Source organism: Eulemur rufifrons, chromosome 24, assembly GCF_041146395.1.
Source record: "Eulemur rufifrons isolate Redbay chromosome 24, OSU_ERuf_1, whole genome shotgun sequence".
In the NCBI taxonomy this organism is placed as follows: Eukaryota; Metazoa; Chordata; class Mammalia; order Primates; family Lemuridae; genus Eulemur; species Eulemur rufifrons.
This window is the reverse complement of record NC_091006.1, coordinates 15,593,701-15,612,791: the sequence shown is the minus strand read 5'-3', so window position 1 is coordinate 15,612,791 and position 19,091 is coordinate 15,593,701. Positions and strand designations below refer to the sequence as shown.

Here is a 19,091-nt window from a genome sequence, read left to right as displayed (position 1 = left end):
CCCTGGGCAAATGCCTCCCAGTTCCTGAAAGTCACAAGTCATCCCTCACATTCCTTCATCTATTCATTCAGCAAATGGTTACTGATTGCTTCCTGCTTGCTAAGTGCCCGGGACGCAAAATCCAGGTGGGGAGCACCCAAATAATTACAAAAATAACGGTAGACGTGCAAAAAATAAATCCCAACGAACAGGGCTCACATAAGCACTCAGCACGAGTGGTCAGGAAAGTTTTCTCCCCAAGAAAAGACAACAGAGCTGAGATCTGAAACGAGCAGGCATTACCGAGGCAACCGTGGGAGGGGAAAGCCAATCTAATTTCTACCTTCTGCAGCGTCCTCAAAACATTCAGGAAACGGAGGTGCAGAGAACGACTGCCCCACCATCTGGTCACGTACCCAGTCAGAGCAGAACAAAAACTATGCCTCGCGCTTCCAATCAACTCTGCTGTGCATGGTGCCAGGGACTCAGAGGCACTGTCTCCGCTTCCTTCCTTCCTTCTTTCATTCAGCAAAGCATGCATTTCAGAGATGTGCCAACACAGAGGCACTTGGAGGAAGACAATGCGACTGAGAGACGGGGACCAGCCTGCCTGCCCCGGACGCAAGGGGTGTGGAAGGATGCGCCCAAGTCCCACACCAGCCAGCTACACCCTCTTTCACACGCTTCACGAGCAGGTCCCGCCCACTCGCTACACTATTGGCCAAACCGGCACGAAGGCTAACAGCCAGAGACAGCGAAGAGAAAGGGGTGGACTTTCTTGCCCAGCTCCTCCCATTTGGCCCTGTGGCTGCTTTGATTGGCAGATGACTGCGACTCGGCCCCCGCTTTGAAGGCACCTGTCTGTCTCTCATTAGGTACGCGGCCTCTAATGCCCACTCTCCATGCCTTCCTCCGCCTTCCCCACCCACTTCCAGGACCAACCAATGGCTTCAGGGCAGAATATACTCCCTAAACCAATTAAAAACGGCTCTAAACTTGACGGACGACTTCCCGCCCCTAATCGGCCTAGCTCCTCCCCTCGACCAATTGGTTTAGGAGAGGGGGGCGGGAGCATCCAATCAGCATGACACAGGGCTCTTGATTGACACAGGAGTCCTCGCGCTGGCGTGTTGTGCCCTGAGGCGGGAGGAGGGGGCGGAGCGGAGAGGAGAACCTGAGCCAATCCTAGCAGGCTGCACGGGAGACCAATCGAACGCCGCGCCTTGAGACAATTGCCCAATCCGCGACAGGGGGCCGGTCGCATCCCTATCAAGAGCCAATAGGACGCCTCTGAGGGTCAAGAGCGACGTGCAGCGGGAGCAATGACAGGCCTATATTCGGGGCTCGGGGCCGACCCGCGCCAGAGACGAGAAGAGAGGAGGGGAGGCCTCCTCCGCCGCCGCCATCTTGGACCGGGCCCGGTCAGCTTCCGCGGAGCCATCGGCAGACGCCGCGGCCTCCCTTGAGCCCCGACCCCCGTCGTCAGAACAACCCCGGGCCCATTTCCCCCACCCCACTTCCGCTTCGCGCCGCTATCGCGATAGCGCCCGGGCCCGGCGCGCGAGAAAAAGGCGGCGGGCGCTCGCCTCCCCCGCCTGTCGCGATACGCTCCTCAGCGGCGGCGCCAGCTCCTGTGGTGAGAGCGTCAGGCTCGACTGGGCCGGACTCCTTCCCCTCCTCTCCCCCGGCGCCATCGGCCGCCCTCCCCGCCGCTTCCCGCGCGGGGGACGCCGCCGTCTGTCGCGACACGGCCTCCCCTCGCCCGCCCCCTGCCGCCGCCTCTGCAGCGCGGGGCGCAGCCCCTTCCCTCTCGCCCTCTCTCTTCTCCTTCTCCTCCTTCACACCCCTCAGCGCCTTCCGGGGGGGTCTTTCCGCGACCCGGACCCCTGGCCCCGCCCGCCGCTGCCTCCCCTCGTGGCATCGCGTCGGGCCCGGGGGCCGGGGTGTGAGGGTGCGAACCCTCCGTGTGCGAGGTGCCCGCCCCTCTCCGCGTCGGTATTGGTTCGTGGCTGGAAGGATGGAGGCGCCCCTGGTCCCAGGTGCCCGCCCTCTCAGGGCTCAGGTGCCTGCCCCCCACGGCATTAGGCCCTTGTTTGCGGGCAGCCTCCGCGCCGAGGCTTCCCCCTTCACGGTGGTGTCAGGGGCTGCAAGCCCCCCTCCAGGACAAGGGCCCTGTTAGGGGCGGGGGAGTCACCCTTCCGGGGCTCCCCTCTCCACATCCCTCCTCACCGTTGATACCATCTCTTCTCTTTGGAGCATAACCCCTTGGATCTAAGGCTCCAGCTTCCCCTCCATATCTTATGGGGGAGCCTCTTTGGAGATTGAGTGGAGTGTAAACTCCCCAAAAATGAAAATGCCGGCTTCTTTACTTAGAGCCTCAGCCAAAGTTTCTACCTCTTCATTATGCATCTCTTCCCTTTCATGGTGAAAAGTACCCCAGACAACTAAAGCTTCTACAGCCTGCAGCACGGGGAGCCTTCCTTTTAGGGGAGCATGACTTTTACCCCCACTGGGATTCAGGACTGCTCTCAGTGTTGCCCGCTTCTGGGCCTGAGCCCTTCCACCCCTTTGGTCTTGGTGTCTGCCTCTGGCTTTGTACTTGTGAGCTCCCCTGGGTGCAAACTGTCTGTCTCTTTGGGTGTGGGCTTCCTTGTGATGTCATGTCGTGGGCTGTTTAGCACCTCTGGGTCTCAGGTACCCATCTTGTCTTGGTGAAACCTCCTAAGCTCCCACTCTGTCCATGTTGTTGGTGAGCTCCCATGGTAGGCAGTGCAAGTCCCCCTTTTTCTAAGTAGTACCTGTGTCTCAGTGCAGGGGGCTGTCACCTCCCCCAGGATTAACTTTTGTGCCATTTTGGGAAGGGTTTTTGAACACTTTCCCCTACTCTCCTCACCACATGGGCTGTCGCCTGCCTCAGTGTGAGGCTTCTAGCCCTAGCCACACCAGTTGTCTTTGGTATCTCATCTCTCCAGGGGCCAAGAACCCACTCCCCTTGGTGTTTGTATTCGTGTCAGATCCCTCACTGTGGGTATGTAATCTTACCATCACTAAACAACCCACTGAGTGTTAGCAGTTGTAGAACAAGGGTTCACACCTACCCACCTGCCACCCTGCTGGTACCCATTAGGAGTATAAAGGCTTCTTAAACCTGAGCTTCCTGTACTGTGAGGTGTGGGCTTTTCTCTCCGGGATTGTGTTGTCTCCAGGGTGAGGAATCGTTCTTGGTCTTGCCTCCCCCAGGGATAAGGTTCCCGCCTGCCTTGGTATTGGTATTAGTCCCTCTCCTGCGTTTGAGGTGTCCATGGTCTGTGTGTGTCCCCACTGTGAGGCTAAACACCCTTTTTGGATGTAGGTGCCCTCGGCTAATGCTTCCAGTCTCTCTCATGATTTCACATTCTATGGGACAAAGGCAAAGGTTCCTTGTTGTGGGGGTTAAGGCATCTGAGACTTGAGGGAGAGACCCTGCTGTAGTCACCTTCCCTGGGATTAAAGCGTCCTTTGGTGTAATTGTTCCAAGGTGAGGGTTCCCAGTTCTCCACCCTCGGTATTGGGCCTCTCAGTGGGGAGATAACTACCTGTACCCCAGGACTTAACACTTCTACCTTCCAGAGCCTCTTTGTGGCTGAGTCAGCAGCCTCCCCTAAGAATCACCCTCCAACATACTTCCTAGAGCTCCATGCCATAGAGGCGGAAGCTCTCCTAGATCAAAGGCACCTCGTGACATGGTACCAGACCTCTGTGGACATGTGACAGCCCCCTGGATTAAGGACCGCTTGTGTTAGCTCCCCAGGACTTGAGCCTTCTACCCCCTCCTGCCCTCCTCCTTAAGTCTTTTTGTGTGGTGGTGCCATCTCCCCTGAGGTGAAGTTTGGGGGGCTCTTCGTTATTGGTTTTGGCCCCTCATTTTAGATGTTGGCTCCTGTGGGTCTCGTGTACTGCTCAACCTACCCACGCCCTTTAGCTCCTTCCTTGTGTGGACTTGCTTTCCTCTTGGACAAAGGATCCTCTTGGGTAAGTCTCCTCCTGGGCCAAGGTTCCCAGATTCCTTCCTGCTGGTTGAGAGCCCTTGTTAGAGGGCAAGTTCTCCTGTGCCTAACGTACCCACCTGCCTCAGAGTGGGCCCTGCAATAATTACATTCCCGTGGAGGCTCTTGGTGGGACACCCACCTCCCCCAGAGCAGATGTGGCTCTGTGGTGGCATCTTTGGTTCAAGACTCAAGCTCTAGCTTCCTTTTTCTCTGGTCCTGTGCTGGGGGGATCTGAGGTACAGACACCCTCTTGATAAGGGCTTTCTTTCAGGGAAGGGTGTTGTTTCCACTGTGGCTAAGGCTCCAGCCTGTCTAGGGGACGAGTACCTTGGGCTTATGGTTCTTGTCCATTCTTTGTGGAGGAGCTCTCTCTCCAAATCAGGTATTATGCTCTCTGGGTCTCAGCTGTTGCCCACTTTGATGTCGGACTGTTCTATCTGAAACATCACCTTTCTGTGTTAGGGCTTTTCTGCCCCTGGCACCTTGCTTCTGACTCCTTCAGGATTTCCTTCTCTTGCTGCCACAGTATAGTCTCCTCTCTGTGGGGTATCACTGTCTCCCCTGCACTAGGGTCCCAACCCCTTCAGTGTGGGGACTTGGGGAGGGGATCACCTCCCTGTGGTGTTGAGTGCCTTGTAAACAGTGAGACATCTTCTCCCTCTGGGCTGGGATACCTGCCATGACCCTCTGTTGGGCTTGTGGGGCAGAGGGAGGGAACATGAGTTCTTGTTTAACATTCTTGTCCCCCGTGTGCAGTAAGAGGCTTTTCTGTGGTGGGATGTTGGAGCCAAGACTTTGGTCTGGATCCCTGCACACCTCAGTGTTGTTGTGCAGGCCCGTGTATAAGCTCCCTGGACAAAAGTTACTTGCCCCACCTCAGTTCGAGTTCCCTCTGTGGCACTATCTCCTGAGTCCTTTTGTCTGGTTGCTTTGCCTTCTTGGAGAGTCCCCACGTATGGCATGTTAGGTGACCCTGGGCTGAGGATCCTGCTGTTCTTTTGGTTGAGCCTTTTACTGAGGAGATTTAAGCTGACTCAAGTCTAAGGTAGCGCTTCTACCTACTACCACTCAGAATGGGTCCCTATGGGGTGGGGAAAAAAACTCCCTGGGTTTAAGTTACCAGCCCTGTCCTTCATTGGCCTTTTGGTCTAAAGCTTGCAATATGGTTGCTGCTAGCCACATACGGTGATTAGTAACTAGTTAAAAATGAAAAAATTCGGTTCCTCGGTTATACTTGGCACATTTCAAGTATTCAGTGGCCAACAGATAGTGCAGATATAGAACATTTCCAACATTGCAAAGTTCTGTTAGATGGGACTGTTCTCCAGATGTTCCCTTTCTTGTGGGTAGGACCCTCTTGGTATGACTTCTCTCTGGGTTGAGGCAGTTAGTCCTCAGTGTGGCTGTTTTCTGTCTTTACGAGCAGTTAAGGGCTGCTCTAGGGCACCCCTGCCTTGTGCCAGTAGAGCGGGAGCACCCCTGGATCTCAGGGAGCCATGGTTTTCAGTATAGGCCCCCTACCTGCTCGGAGGGACATCTCTGCTGGTGGCTTAGAAGTCCTTTTAGCATAACCCTCCCTCCCCAAGGTTCCCTGGTCTTGGTGTCAGGCCCTAAGATGTGGCTTCTTCCTAGACTAAAGCTCCTGGTAACTCCCCTTTGACCTCAGTCCCCTCTGGGTTGCACGTAACTTCCTTTAGTAAGATGCCCCTATCTTTTAAGTTTTGGGTGCCTGCCCTGATGGTGTATGTTTCCCTGAGTCTAAGTTACCAATACATTTGATATGGGATTTCTTTATGTGTGCATATCGGCTCCCTCACAGCTAAGGTACCTTTTCACCTTCTTATCTTGGTAAGATTTCTTTCTTCTCCCAGCTTTCTCTTGGTACTGCCTTCTGCCCCCAAATCTGTAACCCTTCTTGGTATCAGCCCTTTTTGGGTTAGGAGTGTTATCTCCTTTAGATTAAAGTTTCTGCTATGGAATAAATTTCTTGGAGGTTCAAGGTCCTCTTCTCCTTGGCATGTATGAGTAGGTTCAGCTCTTCATAGTTTTAGGCATCTCTCATTGTTCCCCACCCCTAAACTCCCTTCCCTCCCCTACAGCTCACACACATGTACACATATATCAGGCCCTTCTCTATGAGATGCCAGTTCTGTTTGTTTCCTGTCTTGTCTGAGGGGTGACCTCTCCAAGTGACCTCTGTGCCCAGCTCCTGAGTGTAGAAAGTGTGATCTCCAAGGCTAAAGCCTCTATCCCAGCAGTCAGTTAGGTGCTACATGACTTCGTCCTGCTCTGAAAAATCCTTTTGAGTGTCATCTGAGGAGAAGGTTCTCAATACTCTAGGAATTTTCCACTTCCTGGGTCAGAGGCATACAAAAAATATATATATAGCTTTCCTTATTTCAGTGGACTTTCAGAGTCGCCCTGTCAGCCAGACCTTACACAGGGCAATCAAGAGAGCATAAGGGGAATCGGGCCTGGTCTTTATCATCAGATAGTAAACACTTCTTCCCTTTACTACCCCACCTGCCTCACTATTTCTTACCACGTCTATGTTTCTGGGTTTGGACCAACCAGGGAATAGATGTTAATTCCTTCCCATTCTCTCCTAGTAGCGTCCGTCTCCAAGAGAGTATGAAGAGAGTGCGTCTGTAGGGCAGGGAAGATGGCGGACAAGCGCAAACTCCAAGGTATTACACTAACAGCCCACTGCACGTGTGGCCACATGCTCTTTGTTCTGGGAACTCTTGTTTGGTGCCTGCTGCCTTGGCAGGGTTCTAACAGTGTTCTTCCCTGGCCAGGTGAGATTGATCGCTGCCTCAAGAAGGTGTCCGAGGGCGTGGAGCAGTTTGAAGATATTTGGCAGAAGGTACAGGGGCGGGGTCCCTGAAAATCTGGGTCTCCAGGGAGGAGAGCATAGGCAGAGGTTCAGGATCTCTGGGTATTGACCAGAGAGAGGGACTGCATGTCCACATGCTGAAGACCTAAGAGAAGCAGCTCTGAGATCACCTGGGGGCGGGAGGCATCCCAGAGTCCCCGGCCCAAGGAGGAGAGAGATTGGATGTGCACTGCTGGTCCAGCCACTGGTGGACTGGGCTGGCCACTTGCACACTGACTCCTGAATTCTCTCCATCCCTCAGCTCCACAATGCAGCCAACGCGAACCAGAAAGAAAAGTATGAGGCTGACCTAAAGAAGGAGATTAAGAAGCTACAAGTGAGGGGGCTGGGGGCCTGGACTCCTGTGTCCTGAGGGTGGAGGGAACTGGGAGAGTGGACTGCTGGGTCCCAGGGAAAAGGAGCTGGGGACCCCAGTTCCTGAGTCCTGGTATCTGACTTTCTTGCTTTTCCCTATCTGCAGCGGCTGAGGGACCAGATCAAGACATGGGTAGCATCCAACGAGATCAAGGACAAGAGGCAGCTTATTGACAACCGCAAGCTCATTGAGACGGTAGGAGCCTGGGACTGGGTGTCTGGGTCCCTGAGAGGTGGGGAGGTGGCCAGATTCCTGGGACCAGGGGGCAGAGGTAGAACAGCCAGCATGGATCCCTAAGAGGGGTAAGCTCTATGCGCCTAAGGGAAGCGGGAGGCAGTGGACTCAGAGCCCAGAAGATGAGGTCATGAGGCTCAGGTTGAGTGGCTGCTGGCCCTTAGTCAGCTCCTTTCCCACCTTCGAGAGCCCCCCTGCCAACTGCACTCTCTACAGCAAATGGAACGGTTCAAAGTTGTGGAACGAGAGACTAAGACCAAAGCTTATAGCAAGGAGGGCCTGGGCCTGGCCCAGAAGGTGGACCCTGCCCAGAAGGAAAAGGAAGAGGTTGGCCAGTGGCTCACGGTGAGTTGGGGTAGAGAAGAGGAGGTGAACTTGGGGTCCCTGAGCCCTGGGCGTACATGGGAACTTTGGCTGACAGCCTTCCTCTTCACTCCTTCTCCCCCCAGAATACTATCGACACCCTAAACATGCAGGTGGACCAGTTTGAGAGTGAAGTGGAGTCACTGTCGGTGCAGACACGCAAGAAGAAGGGCGACAAGGATGTGAGTGTGGGGAGACCTGAAGCCCACAGGATGGGGATGGCAATGGGCTGGTGAGTGGGAGACCCAGTCATTTAGGCTCGTGGGAGACAGGTCTGGATTCCTAAGGTGGACAGGGCCAACAGCTGAGATTAGGAATTTGCAAGACAGGATTGGGAGAGCTTAGCAGCTGACTTTGGCGGTACAGGGAGAAGGTGAGACAGAATCTCACCCTGGATGTCTGGGTAGACAGTGAGGCCTTAGAGAAGAGGCACAGTTTGGGGAAGATGAGCTCAGATTCAGCTTGGGTCGCACAGTAAGTGCGAGACCTGAAGGACACCCAGGGCAGGAGGCCTCATAGCACCCAGAGGGCTCCAGATTCTAGCAAGGAGCCAGTGGGTACAGACAAGGCAGGACGCCGAAACCAGTGAGTTTGGCCTGAAGGAAAAGAGTTGTCTGGGACAAAGCCAGATGCTGAGATCCCAGATTCCAAAAATTCAGGATTATAGGGTGTGAGTTCAAAAGTACACAAACTGTATCTACTTGTTGGCACAGGAAATACGGGGAAAAGAGAGCCAAGTCCTTAGAGAAGCTGGGGGTGGGGGAAGGTTGGGAAGTGAGAGGTGTGCCAGAGTTGGGCATCAGGTCCGAGGGCTTTGGGAACCAGGGGCGTAGAGCGGGAGAGACGATGGGTCCTTTAATAGAGCAGGGATTTGGAACTGAGGCTAAGATGTCAAATCCTAAAAGGAATCAGGGCCTCTAGAGGGCAGGAGCTCGGCTTAAGAATCTGGGCTCCTGTAGGGTTGGGGGTGGGGGCTAGTGGTCACAAAGATGACCATGATTCTAAACATCAAGCTCCCCACAAATGGAGGTTATCATTATTACTATTGGAGCAAGACGTGGAGGGGCAGTGGGGGATCTATATCCCAGAAGGTTGTAAGAGCTGGTGGGCATAGTGGAGAGATTTGAGCTGTCAGGTGAGGTACTATTAGGGGCCAGGTTGTGGGGGTCTTTTAGGGACTGCTGGGTCTTCTAGAGGTTTCCAGATATTCCTGGAGCCAGACAGGGTGTGTTGAGGGAGCAGTGGGATTCCCAAGATGTCAGAAACCTGAGATTGGTCCCCACAGGGGTCAGAGGGTGGGCAGACCTCATATTGCCCTCCCCTGGAAAGGGCTGGAGTGGAGCCTCTGGGTCTCCACAGGGGTCAGGGACTGAGGATGGGTTCTGTGGGGACAGGAGGGGACAGGCAGGTGCTCAGCAGCCCCTGAGCCTGGCCCTGGGCTCGCCAGCAGAAGCAGGACCGGATTGAGGGCTTGAAGCGGCACATCGAGAAGCATCGGTACCACGTGCGGATGCTGGAGACCATCCTGCGCATGCTGGACAATGACTCCATCCTCGTTGACGCCATCCGCAAGATCAAGGACGATGTTGAGTACTATGTCGACTCATCCCAGGACCCTGACTTCGAGGAGAATGAGTTTCTCTATGACGACCTGGACCTCGAGGACATTCGTGAGGCCCTGGGGCTGGCCATGGTGCAGTGGGTTGGGGCCAGGAGGGGGCATCCCTGCCAGCTAAACATGCCCCTCTCCTCCCCCCACAGCACAGGCGCTGGTCGCCACCTCCCCCCCCAGCCACAGCCACATGGAGGATGAGATCTTCAACCAGTCCAGCAGCACACCCACCTCGACCACCTCCAGCTCTCCCATCCCGCCCAGCCCAGCCAACTGTACCACGGTGAGGCCCCACATGGCACTAGTAACTTGTTTCCAAGGAGCAGGAGTCGAGGAGACAAGCCTGGGTCTCTCAGAAGTGACTGTGGGAGGGTAATTGAGGAAGCAAGGATCTAGGTTTCCAGGTCTAGGCTCTTGGGGTGGCTCAGATCCTACATCTGGGTCCATAACGGCTATACAGAGCTGATAGGGTGGACCCTGAATCCTGGCCATTTTAGGTTTGGGTGTGGGAGGTGGGAGGGGCCAGGGCATGGGGTACCTGAGGAGGCTGGGCAGCTGGCTGCCTCGGGCAGGGATCCAAGGGTTAGATTCCCTAAGGAGAGTGGGTTCCTGGATCCTTAAGAGGCTGGAGGGTGAATTGCTGGCTCCCAGAAGACAAGGACAGTGGGGAACCTGAATTTAGGTGGTTTTCTCCAGGGAGGTCAAGGGCAGGCATTTGAACAGCTCTGGGGTGCAAGGTTAATCAGCTGGGCCCCGGTGCCAGGGATGTTTGAAGATTGGCTTCTCTATGTTGGGGTCCTAGAGTCACACAGGTTTCTGACTCTGCCTCCCCCACCTCAGGAAAACTCCGAAGATGATAAGAAGAGAGGACGCTCAACAGACAGCGAAGTCAGCCAGGTGGGTCTGAGCTTACAGCTGATGCGCATGTCACTTGCTTACTCATTGGTTTCCAAAGGCTTATTGAGGCCTGAGGGCCGGCCATAGTGCTGGGCTCAGGGACATAGGTGGGTCAGAAATCAGTGCTGCCCTGAGGGCAGGTGGGCAGGGCAGGCACACAGGTGACTGGTGCTGTGGTCAAGGTGGTAGCACAGGGCATGAGCCTGACCTGGCGGTCAGCAAATGCTATTTTAGGATGGCATGTGCCCTGGGCTTCAGAGGAAGGCCAGAGTCTGCCCCGCAGGAAGGGACGGCAGCAGGTGGTAACATGGGTGAGTTGTGACAGAAAACTTGGGAATGTCGAGAGATGAAGCAGCCAGCCAGGTCTGTGGGGCCTGGGGTCCAAATGTGAGCACAGGGCCTGAGGTTGTCGGGCTGAGGGGCTTAGGCTTTGTGGACCAGCTCTGAAGGGAACAAACATGCCTAAGAAGTGATGGGGCTTTCGCTGGCTAACAATGTACATTGCAGGTTTCTGAGAGTAGAAGGTGACTTGCAGCGTTTCTCAGAATTTTTTCCCTCAGTGACCCCTGTTAGCTTTATTAGCATCTCCCCCAAGATAGAAGCACACTTTAGGAAACACTGCTACAGAGAAATGATGTTAATCAGGGATGGAATGGGCCCAAGGGGGAGACCTTGAGTGGGCATTGATGGGGCTGGTGTGGGGACCCAGGAGCAGCAAGGGGGTGGTAGGGGCAGGCGGAGGAGAGGAGAGAAGCTGAATCAATGACTCCCAGGGGCCAGGCCTGGCTCAGTCACCTTCCCAGGCCCCCATTGCCAAGCACTGATCCCAGGAAACAGTGAGTGGGCAGTCCCTTTTGGCATTTGGTGAGTCCCAGGTGCCGGTAGGGTAGTCAGGGGAAGTCCAGGAGGCAGTTAGGTACAGCAGCCTGAGGTGTCTGTTAGCAGCTTAGCTGGAGTGGGGATGCTGTGGAACGTGTTTATTGGCCCTGCAAGTGGCTTTTGTGACCCTTTAAGTGATATGCAGAATTACTGTCCGATTTACATCTGTTTTTCCTTCTACTCTTGGATGTTAGGCTGCCCCAGCTAATCTCGTATCAAGGACGTTTAGGTGTTTTCCACTAGTTGCCTGTTGTGTGGCACAATGGGTCTTCTCTGAGTGGCAACCCATGTTGTGTGTCAGATCCCTGTGGGGCATCCATGGGGAGGTATCTGGGCAGGACTTGGGAAGCTGGGCAGGAGTGTTTTAAGCATGAAGGTGATTGAAGCCACAAGGGTGAGTCACGTCACCTGGGTCCCCAGGAGGGTGGGAACAGCTGGAGACAGTGAGACCAGAGAGGAAGCTGGTGGGACAACAATGGAGCCTGAGCCTGGAGGGGAGGCAGGGGTGGGCACCAGCCGGCCCACTGGGTGCTGACCTTCTGCTGTTTCCCACCCGCAGTCTCCAGCCAAAAATGGCTCCAAGCCTGTCCACAGCAACCAGCACTCTCAGTCCCCAGCTGTGCAGCCCACCTATCCCTCCGGCCCCCCGCCTGCTGCCTCTGCCTTGAGCACCACCCCTGGCAACAATGGGGCCCCTGCCCCAGCAGCACCCCCAAGTGCCCTGGGCCCCAAGGCCAGTCCAGCTCCCAGCCACAACTCGGGTACCCCTGCCCCCTACGCCCAGGCTGTGGCACCCCCGGCCCCCAGCGGGCCCAGCACCGCCCAGCCCCGGCCCCCCAGTGTCCAGCCTAGCGGGGGAGGCAGCGGAGGCGGTGGAGGCAGCGGAGGAAGCGGCAGCAGTAGTAACAGCAGTGCCAGCGGAGGTGCTGGCAAGCAGAATGGCGCCACCAGTAAGTGGAGAGCTGGCGGGGTAGGCTGCCGGGTTGCGGGCGGGGCTGTATAGCAGCTGGCAGCCTCTTTCCATCCGCTCTTCATTCCCCCTCCCAGGTTACAGCTCAGTCGTGGCAGACAGCCCAGCAGAGGTGGCTCTGAACAGCAGTGGGGGCAACAACGCCAACAACCAGGCTCTGGGACCCCCTTCTGGCCCCCACAACCCACCTCCCAGCACCTCGTGAGTGTCTGGGCCTTTGGCAGGGTTGGGGGCAGCAGCCTCTTGGCACAGAGGGGCACTGGCGCCTCCCCCGTCACCACGTGGCATGGGAATTAGGCCCTGCTCTTGCTGGTTAGAATGTCCAGTGAGCTGTCTTCCACCTTGGTTAGGTGCTGTGTCCCCACTGTTCTTTCCAGCTGGGGCATTGTTATATGTTGGCCTCCCCACTTTGCCCTTTAGAATGCTCTAAAATATATCCTCATCTAATTGGGATTTCTCTCAGGAGCCCCACCAACCACCCCTCCACATTTCTGTTACCTGCCTGAGGCCACCTGACTGCTGCTGGAGGGGTCAGTGTTCTGCTTTTCAAAGGGAAATATCCTGAAGTTCTCCTTCCTAGCGGCTCTTCCAAATCTTAGGTCAAACCAGTTCACCGGGTCCACCTGTTTGCCAGAAGAGTGCCCCAAGAGAAAACTTAATCTTCCACATGGGACGAGTGCAAGGCCTGCTTCCCTGGCCCCTCACTCCAGCCCCAGCTGGGCTACCCCAGGGGGGCATCTGCCCTGTGTCCACCTGCCCAGGGCAGCTTGTTTTGTGATTGGGACAATCACTCCCATACCTTGCTTCTCCATGGACTGTTCCAGAAGGCCATCCCCCCCCTTTATCCATTTTTAGCCCTGTCCCCTTCTGTTGGAGCACCCTGAGAATCTCATTCCCACCTCCACAGCTCTACTTCACTGATGAAAAATGATTCCAAGATTCAGTTCTACCTTTGCCCAAAAGAACTACTTCTCTCTCCCATCTGTCTTCCCTCAGCCTGCCCCACTCAGATCCTATCTTGTGTGGATTCTCCCCTCTTCACCCAGTCTCCCTGCCCATCCCACCCTCAGGGACCTTGCTCTGAGCCCCCTCCCCTTCTCCATCCTCTCTCTTCAGGAAGGAACCCGGTGCAGCAGCTCCAACTGGGGCTGGGGGCGTGGCCCCAGGCTCAGGGAACAACTCGGGGGGACCCAGCCTCCTGGTGCCACTGCCTGTGAATCCCCCCAGCTCCCCGACACCCAGCTTCAGCGAGGCCAAGGCAGCCGGTGCCCTGCTCAACGGACCTCCGCAGTTCAGCACTGCCTCAGAGATCAAGGTGGGCTCCTCAAACATCCCCAGTGGGCCCCGAGCCTCTGTCCTGGCTCTGTTGCCTTTGCTACAGGTGTTTCTGTCTCCTTTCCTCCAGGTCTCTGACCACTGCCCTCACTCTCTCTGGATCTCGGTTTCTTTGGCTTTCTGTCCTCTTCTGGCACCTGCTCTTTCTCCAGGGCTTTCTGTACCACCTGCACCCTCACTTTGGTGTCCAGGCGCTCTCGTACTTCCTCCCGAGCTGTCTCTGAGACTCTGTCTCTGTTTCTTGGGGTTTCTTTCCTTCCCTTTGGTTGTATTTGCCCTCTCTGGGTTTCTGTCTCCATCTTTCCTCCAGGCCTTCAGTCTTTAGTCCTATTTCTCCTCACAAGACACACTGGTGCTTTCTGCTTCATGTGACCACTCACTATCCTCTTTCCCTTCTAAGAAACCATTTCAGTCAAGAGAACACTTGTTGGCTGGGCACGGTGGCTCACGCCTGTAATCCTAGCACTCTGGGAGGCCAAGGTGGAAGGATTGTTTGAGTTTAAGGAGTTCGAGGTTGCTGTGAGCGACGATGATGCCACTGCACACTCTACCCAGGGCAACAGAGCAAGTCTCTGTCTCAAAAAAAAAAAAAAGAAAAGAAAATATTTGTTGATGTCTGCTCTGCGCCAGGCTTTGTGCTGGGTGAATGCAGCCTGGTTCCTGCCTTTAGGAAGCTTCCTGGCTAGTGGAGGGAGCAGTTTCTGGTGGGGCAGCTGCAGAGGAGGGAGCTGTGGGCCCACAGAAGGGCATCTGACCTGCCTTGGGAGACTGGCCTGGGAAGGCTCTTAGAGGGGGTGATGTTTAAGCTGAGACCTCAACCAGGGCGAGGGGTGGAGTCGGGTGCTGACACTGCAGGAGAGGCTGCAGGAAGAGCTCTGGGAAGGGCGCTGGTCTGCTTTGGTAGGTAGGAGGCTGGGCAGCATTGAGCAGAGGGAGGAGAGAGGTGTCTGCTCTGCAGCAGGGAAGGACGCTGGCTGTAGGGCTGTGACTGATAGGGCAGGACGGGGCAGTGGGGTGCTGATCACCAAGCATCTGAAATGGCAGCAGCAGGAGCTTGGGAGTTGGCTTGCAGAGCCAGTGTGTTGTATGGGTTCCACTGGGAAGCTGTGTGAGAGTGCCCAGACTGTCCAAATCCTGGCATTGTCCTTTCTGTGCCGTACTTCCTTCATCTGGAAAATGGAAATACTCATGATTATACCCACCATATAGTGTTCTTGGAAGTTTCTGGCCCAGAGGAAGCATTCGAATTTCAGAGGTACTATGGACAGGAAATTTGTGGTGTATGCATTTTTTCTGGGAAAAAAAATAGCAGCTTTGAGATTCTCAAAAGGGGTGCATGCCCCCCTTTTTTTATTATTTATTATTTTTTTATTATTATTATTATTTTTTTTGAGATGGGGTCTTGGCTATGCTGTGCTACCCAGGCTGGACACGACTCTCACGTTTAAAAACAAAGATGAATCACTGGGGTGGGCCGTGGGGAGCCATAGCAAGGTTTTTGAGTGGAAAAGGGACAACATAAGGCTTCATTGGAAAGGTCCCCCAGGGCTGGTGAGGACAGAATAGGGGGAAGTGGTGTGAAGGTTTGGGCAAGAGCACACAGGCCTGGGCTATGTGGAGCAGGTGACACAGGGAAGTGATCCATCCGAGGGGTTTCGAAGCAGGATGGATGGGCCTTGGTGGCTGAAGGGTTGCAGGGAGTAGGGCATAGGGCCGGGATAGGGACAACTGCTCAAGCTAGGGTGGATGGAGGAGCCAGCCCTGACTACAGGGAATAGAAATCTGTGGTGACCCCAGGAACAAAGGAGGCTATGGGCTGAAGGTCTGGAGGCCCAACCTGCTTCTGTTACCAAAGAGGAGATTGAATTGCAGAGGGGCAGGTCCCAATTACGCATACCACTCAGAGGAAGAGAGATGAGGATGAGACCTCCTGCCTCCTTAAGATGCCACGTGGAAGGGAGGTGCTCTTCCAGTGTAGAGGTGTCCTAAGAGGAGGAGCATGTGCTAGTGCGTGTCCTGTGACAAAAATGGTGGCACACTGTATGTACTCTGCAGGTTGGTTTTTTTCCTCTGTAGTATGTCATGAACTTGTATTTCCAAAGTGACTGCACAGTGGAGAGTCCCACGTACTAGACAGTCCACTGTTGATGGATGCTTCAGTGGTTTCCAGTTTCTTCTTCGCAGTTCTGATACTTTTGCAGGTCATGGGTAGATCTTGAGTGAGTAATTGACCCTCCACAGCCCTCCCAGCAGAGCAGCCAAGTGTCTAGGGCCCCAGTCACGCTGTGCTTGCTCACCTCAGCCCTGTTCTCTGCCCCAGGCCCTTAGGCCAGGCCCTTCATTTCCTCCCCAGGCCCCTGAGCCTCTGAGCTCCTTGAAGTCCATGGCAGAGCGGGCAGCCATCAGCTCTGGCATTGAGGACCCTGTGCCAACGCTGCACCTGACTGAGCGAGGTGAGGGTCCCAGGGTGGTGGGGAAGGGGAAGGCCGAAGAGGAGGGGCTGGCCCTTGTCCCATCCTCACCACCAAGGGGGCCTGGCCCTGCTGCTCCCCACAGACATCATCCTGAGCAGCACGTCAGCACCTCCAGCCTCCACCCAGCCGCCCCTGCAGCTGTCAGAGGTGAACATACCATTGTCGCTGGGCGTGTGTCCCCTGGGCCCTGTACCTCTCACCAAGGAGCAGCTCTACCAGCAGGCCATGGAAGAGGCCGCCTGGCACCACATGCCCCACCCCTCTGACTCCGAGCGGATACGGTGAGAGGCCGCAGAAAGCGGGGACTCGGGCCAGGACTCCTGAGTCTGAGGGAGAGTGTCTGAATACCCTCTTGAGATCAGGGCAGGAGCTGGTAGGCAGCTGGCACTGACCCTCTTCTTGCTCCCACAGGCAGTACCTCCCCCGGAACCCCTGTCCGACGCCCCCCTACCACCACCAGATGCCGCCCCCACACTCGGACACTGTGGAGTTCTACCAGCGCCTGTCAACTGAGACGCTCTTCTTCATCTTCTACTATCTGGAGGTACAGCAGGGCCCCCGGGGCAGCCTCGGGCCCCCCGGCTTCGCCGCCACCGCCGCCGTCCCCCCTCGGGCTGGAGGGGTGAGGTGGGTGTCCCACTGCGGCCACTGGGACCGCACCCTCTCCCTATCCCCAGTCCTGGGCCCCCCCCCCCCCAAACCAATCTATTCCCACTTCCAGCCCAGAGGTATTAGAACTGCTTGGGTTGAGGGTGAGGCTGGTGCACTGAGGCAAGCCTGAGCCCTGCCTCTGTTTGCTCATGGGCAAGGCCCAACTCCCTTCCCTGCTCCACTTGCCAGGCTCCTTCAGGCTAGGCCATCCCTCCACCCTGCCCTTTGGCACAGTTCTCAGGCCTCCCTGGAGACCACTAGGGAACTGCCGACCTTCTGACCCCAGTGGGTCATGAGTAACCATCCTCATCCCCACTTGAGAAATCTGTATTGCCTCCTTTCTCAGCTCTCATCACACATTAGTTTCTCTTCCTTCTCAAAGCTTCTCTGAAAGCAATTTTCACCTCCTGTCTCATTATCCTTCTCCTGAGCAGCATTGGTATGTTCTGTGCCCCCAGCCCCGTCTCCAAGTGGATTTTCCAGCCCAACTGTGGTCTGTGGCGGGGGCCCTGGTTCAGCCCTGATGCCCTGTCCTGTCCCCCAGTTCCCCACCTGGTTTGGGGGTCCCCTGATGCCCCTCTCCACCTTTCCCCCGCCAGGGCACTAAGGCACAATACTTGGCAGCCAAGGCCCTGAAGAAGCAATCATGGCGATTCCATACCAAGTACATGATGTGGTTCCAGAGGCACGAGGAGCCCAAGACCATCACGGATGAGTTCGAGCAGGTGAGGGCCCCGCCCCCTCTGGTCCCACTGGTAGGGTCGGGGTAGAGACCCTGAGCTCCAGGCAGCCCCTGTGGGCCTCTGCTCCCTTCACCTCCACCCTTCAGCCGCCTTAGTCCCTCAGGCTGTCCGGTCTGCCCGGGATACCGTCTTCATCTTCCACTTGGCTCCTAGTCCTCCTTTAAGTCTTAGCCCAAATGTCCCTTCCTTAGAGAAGCCTGTTTGGACCCTCCCAGGCCGGTGCTCCCACCTCACGATGCTCAGCACTCTCAGTTGAGTGTGTCAGATTTTCTCACTGCCTTGTCTCTTTGCGCCAGGCTGTGGGCTCTACTGCATAGGGACCTTGATGGCCCCTTCACCTCCATGTCCCAGCCCCCAGCAGAGCAGGGGCTTGGCAGATACTCAGTGGGGAAGCTCTATTTTTAAATGGCTTTCACATGTTCTAGTAATTGATTGGAAACTCCCACTTCTTGCAAATACTCTGGAGCCAGCCTACCTGGGTTTGAGCCCAGCTCTAGCTGGGTGACCTTGGGCAAGTCACTTGAACCTCTTTGTCTCAATTTTCCTATCTGTAAAAATGGGGGTAAGAGGACCTACTTTATGCAGTTGTTATGAAGATTAAATGAGTTAATAACATGTAAGTACTTAATGGTGCCTGCTACATAGTAAGCGTCATGGATTTATGTTTTCTTTTTTCAAATTACTTTCAGTTGGTGTGTTCCACAGTGACTTTTTCTCACTAAATATTTCCCTGATGCCAAGCCCCCTCACAGGATGGAGTATTATAAGGTCCTTGTCCTCAGAGAACTCAGTCCCCTCCCCCAGTTCTCCCAGGCTGCCGTTCTTTGAAGCATTTCAGACTCATTCAGAACCCAGCTTCTCTCCCACTGTGTCCTCAGACATTAACTACAGACTTCTCCGGTCACATCCTGATTTGGCCCAAAACCATCCTCCAATTATATACATTTCAGGGCATCCAGTCATTCAGAAATTCCCACATCACTACTGTCACCAATAAAATGTCCCTGCAGAGTGCTTGGATTTAGACTCTGAGCCTGTTCCATTCTATAGGATGAGGGTGTCGGTACCCATTGCCTCAAGGTTTCTGTGAAGACTAAATGCTAGGCCATGCGTCCTGTACTCCGCACGAGAGCATCCTGTGCTCAAAAGCTGCAGCCATCAAGAAAGCAGCGGAATGCTTTGCAGACACACCTGGCCTTGGGCATAACCTCTCTGCGGCTCCCTCCATTTCCTCCTCTCTAAAGCGGGCATGATGACGTTTGCTACCTGAGAAGAGCCTTGTGAGGGTGGCATGAGCGCGTGTGCGTGTAGGGCAGTCAGCCCAGTGCCTGGCACATCCACCACCCTAAGAACTGTCCCCTTTGTCTGTCGGTCCGGCCCAGATCCCAGACCACCTCCTCGTCCACTCACTGACCGCCTTCTCCCCCGGCCAGGGCACCTACATCTACTTTGACTACGAGAAGTGGGGCCAGCGGAAGAAGGAAGGCTTCACCTTTGAGTACCGCTACCTGGAGGACCGGGACCTCCAGTGACACCGGCCCCTCCTTCCACCCAATCCCTCCCCCCGCATGCTGATCCCCCTGCCCAGGTGAGGGCCCTGCCCTGGAAGCCTGGGGGAGGCCCCAAGCCATGGGGCATCCCCCTCTCCCAGGAAGTAGGGAGGGGTCTGGGAGGC

At 55.6% G+C, this 19,091-nt stretch overlaps 2 protein-coding genes across 10 annotated transcripts in view; one reads left to right on the top strand and one right to left on the bottom strand.

Moving 5' to 3' along the window:
- LOC138374230 (NACHT, LRR and PYD domains-containing protein 7-like) overlaps nt 1-19,091 on the bottom strand; it is a 672,516-nt gene that overhangs the window by 280,314 nt on the left and 373,111 nt on the right.
- On the top strand, nt 1,381-18,948 carry CNOT3 (CCR4-NOT transcription complex subunit 3). Of its 9 annotated transcripts, XM_069458015.1 has the most exons (18): nt 1,383-1,615; nt 6,620-6,694; nt 6,806-6,873; nt 7,145-7,219; nt 7,364-7,453; nt 7,709-7,837; nt 7,942-8,037; nt 9,306-9,525; nt 9,617-9,750; nt 10,308-10,364; nt 11,803-12,193; nt 12,291-12,414; nt 13,330-13,528; nt 15,902-16,001; nt 16,105-16,303; nt 16,434-16,566; nt 17,273-17,398; nt 18,850-18,948. In XM_069458015.1, exons 2-18 carry the CDS (start codon nt 6,670-6,672, stop codon nt 18,946-18,948), a joined length of 2,265 nt encoding a protein of 754 aa, XP_069314116.1. In that variant the 5' UTR covers nt 1,383-1,615; nt 6,620-6,669. The 9 variants fall into 9 exon arrangements, with proteins under 9 accessions (XP_069314109.1, XP_069314108.1, XP_069314111.1 ...); XM_069458008.1 differs by lacking the exons at nt 17,273-17,398; nt 18,850-18,948 and adding an exon at nt 3,889-3,990 and having other exon boundaries at nt 1,381-1,615; nt 9,303-9,525; nt 15,869-16,001; nt 16,434-17,251; XM_069458012.1 differs by lacking the exon at nt 1,383-1,615 and having other exon boundaries at nt 6,609-6,694; nt 9,303-9,525; nt 15,869-16,001.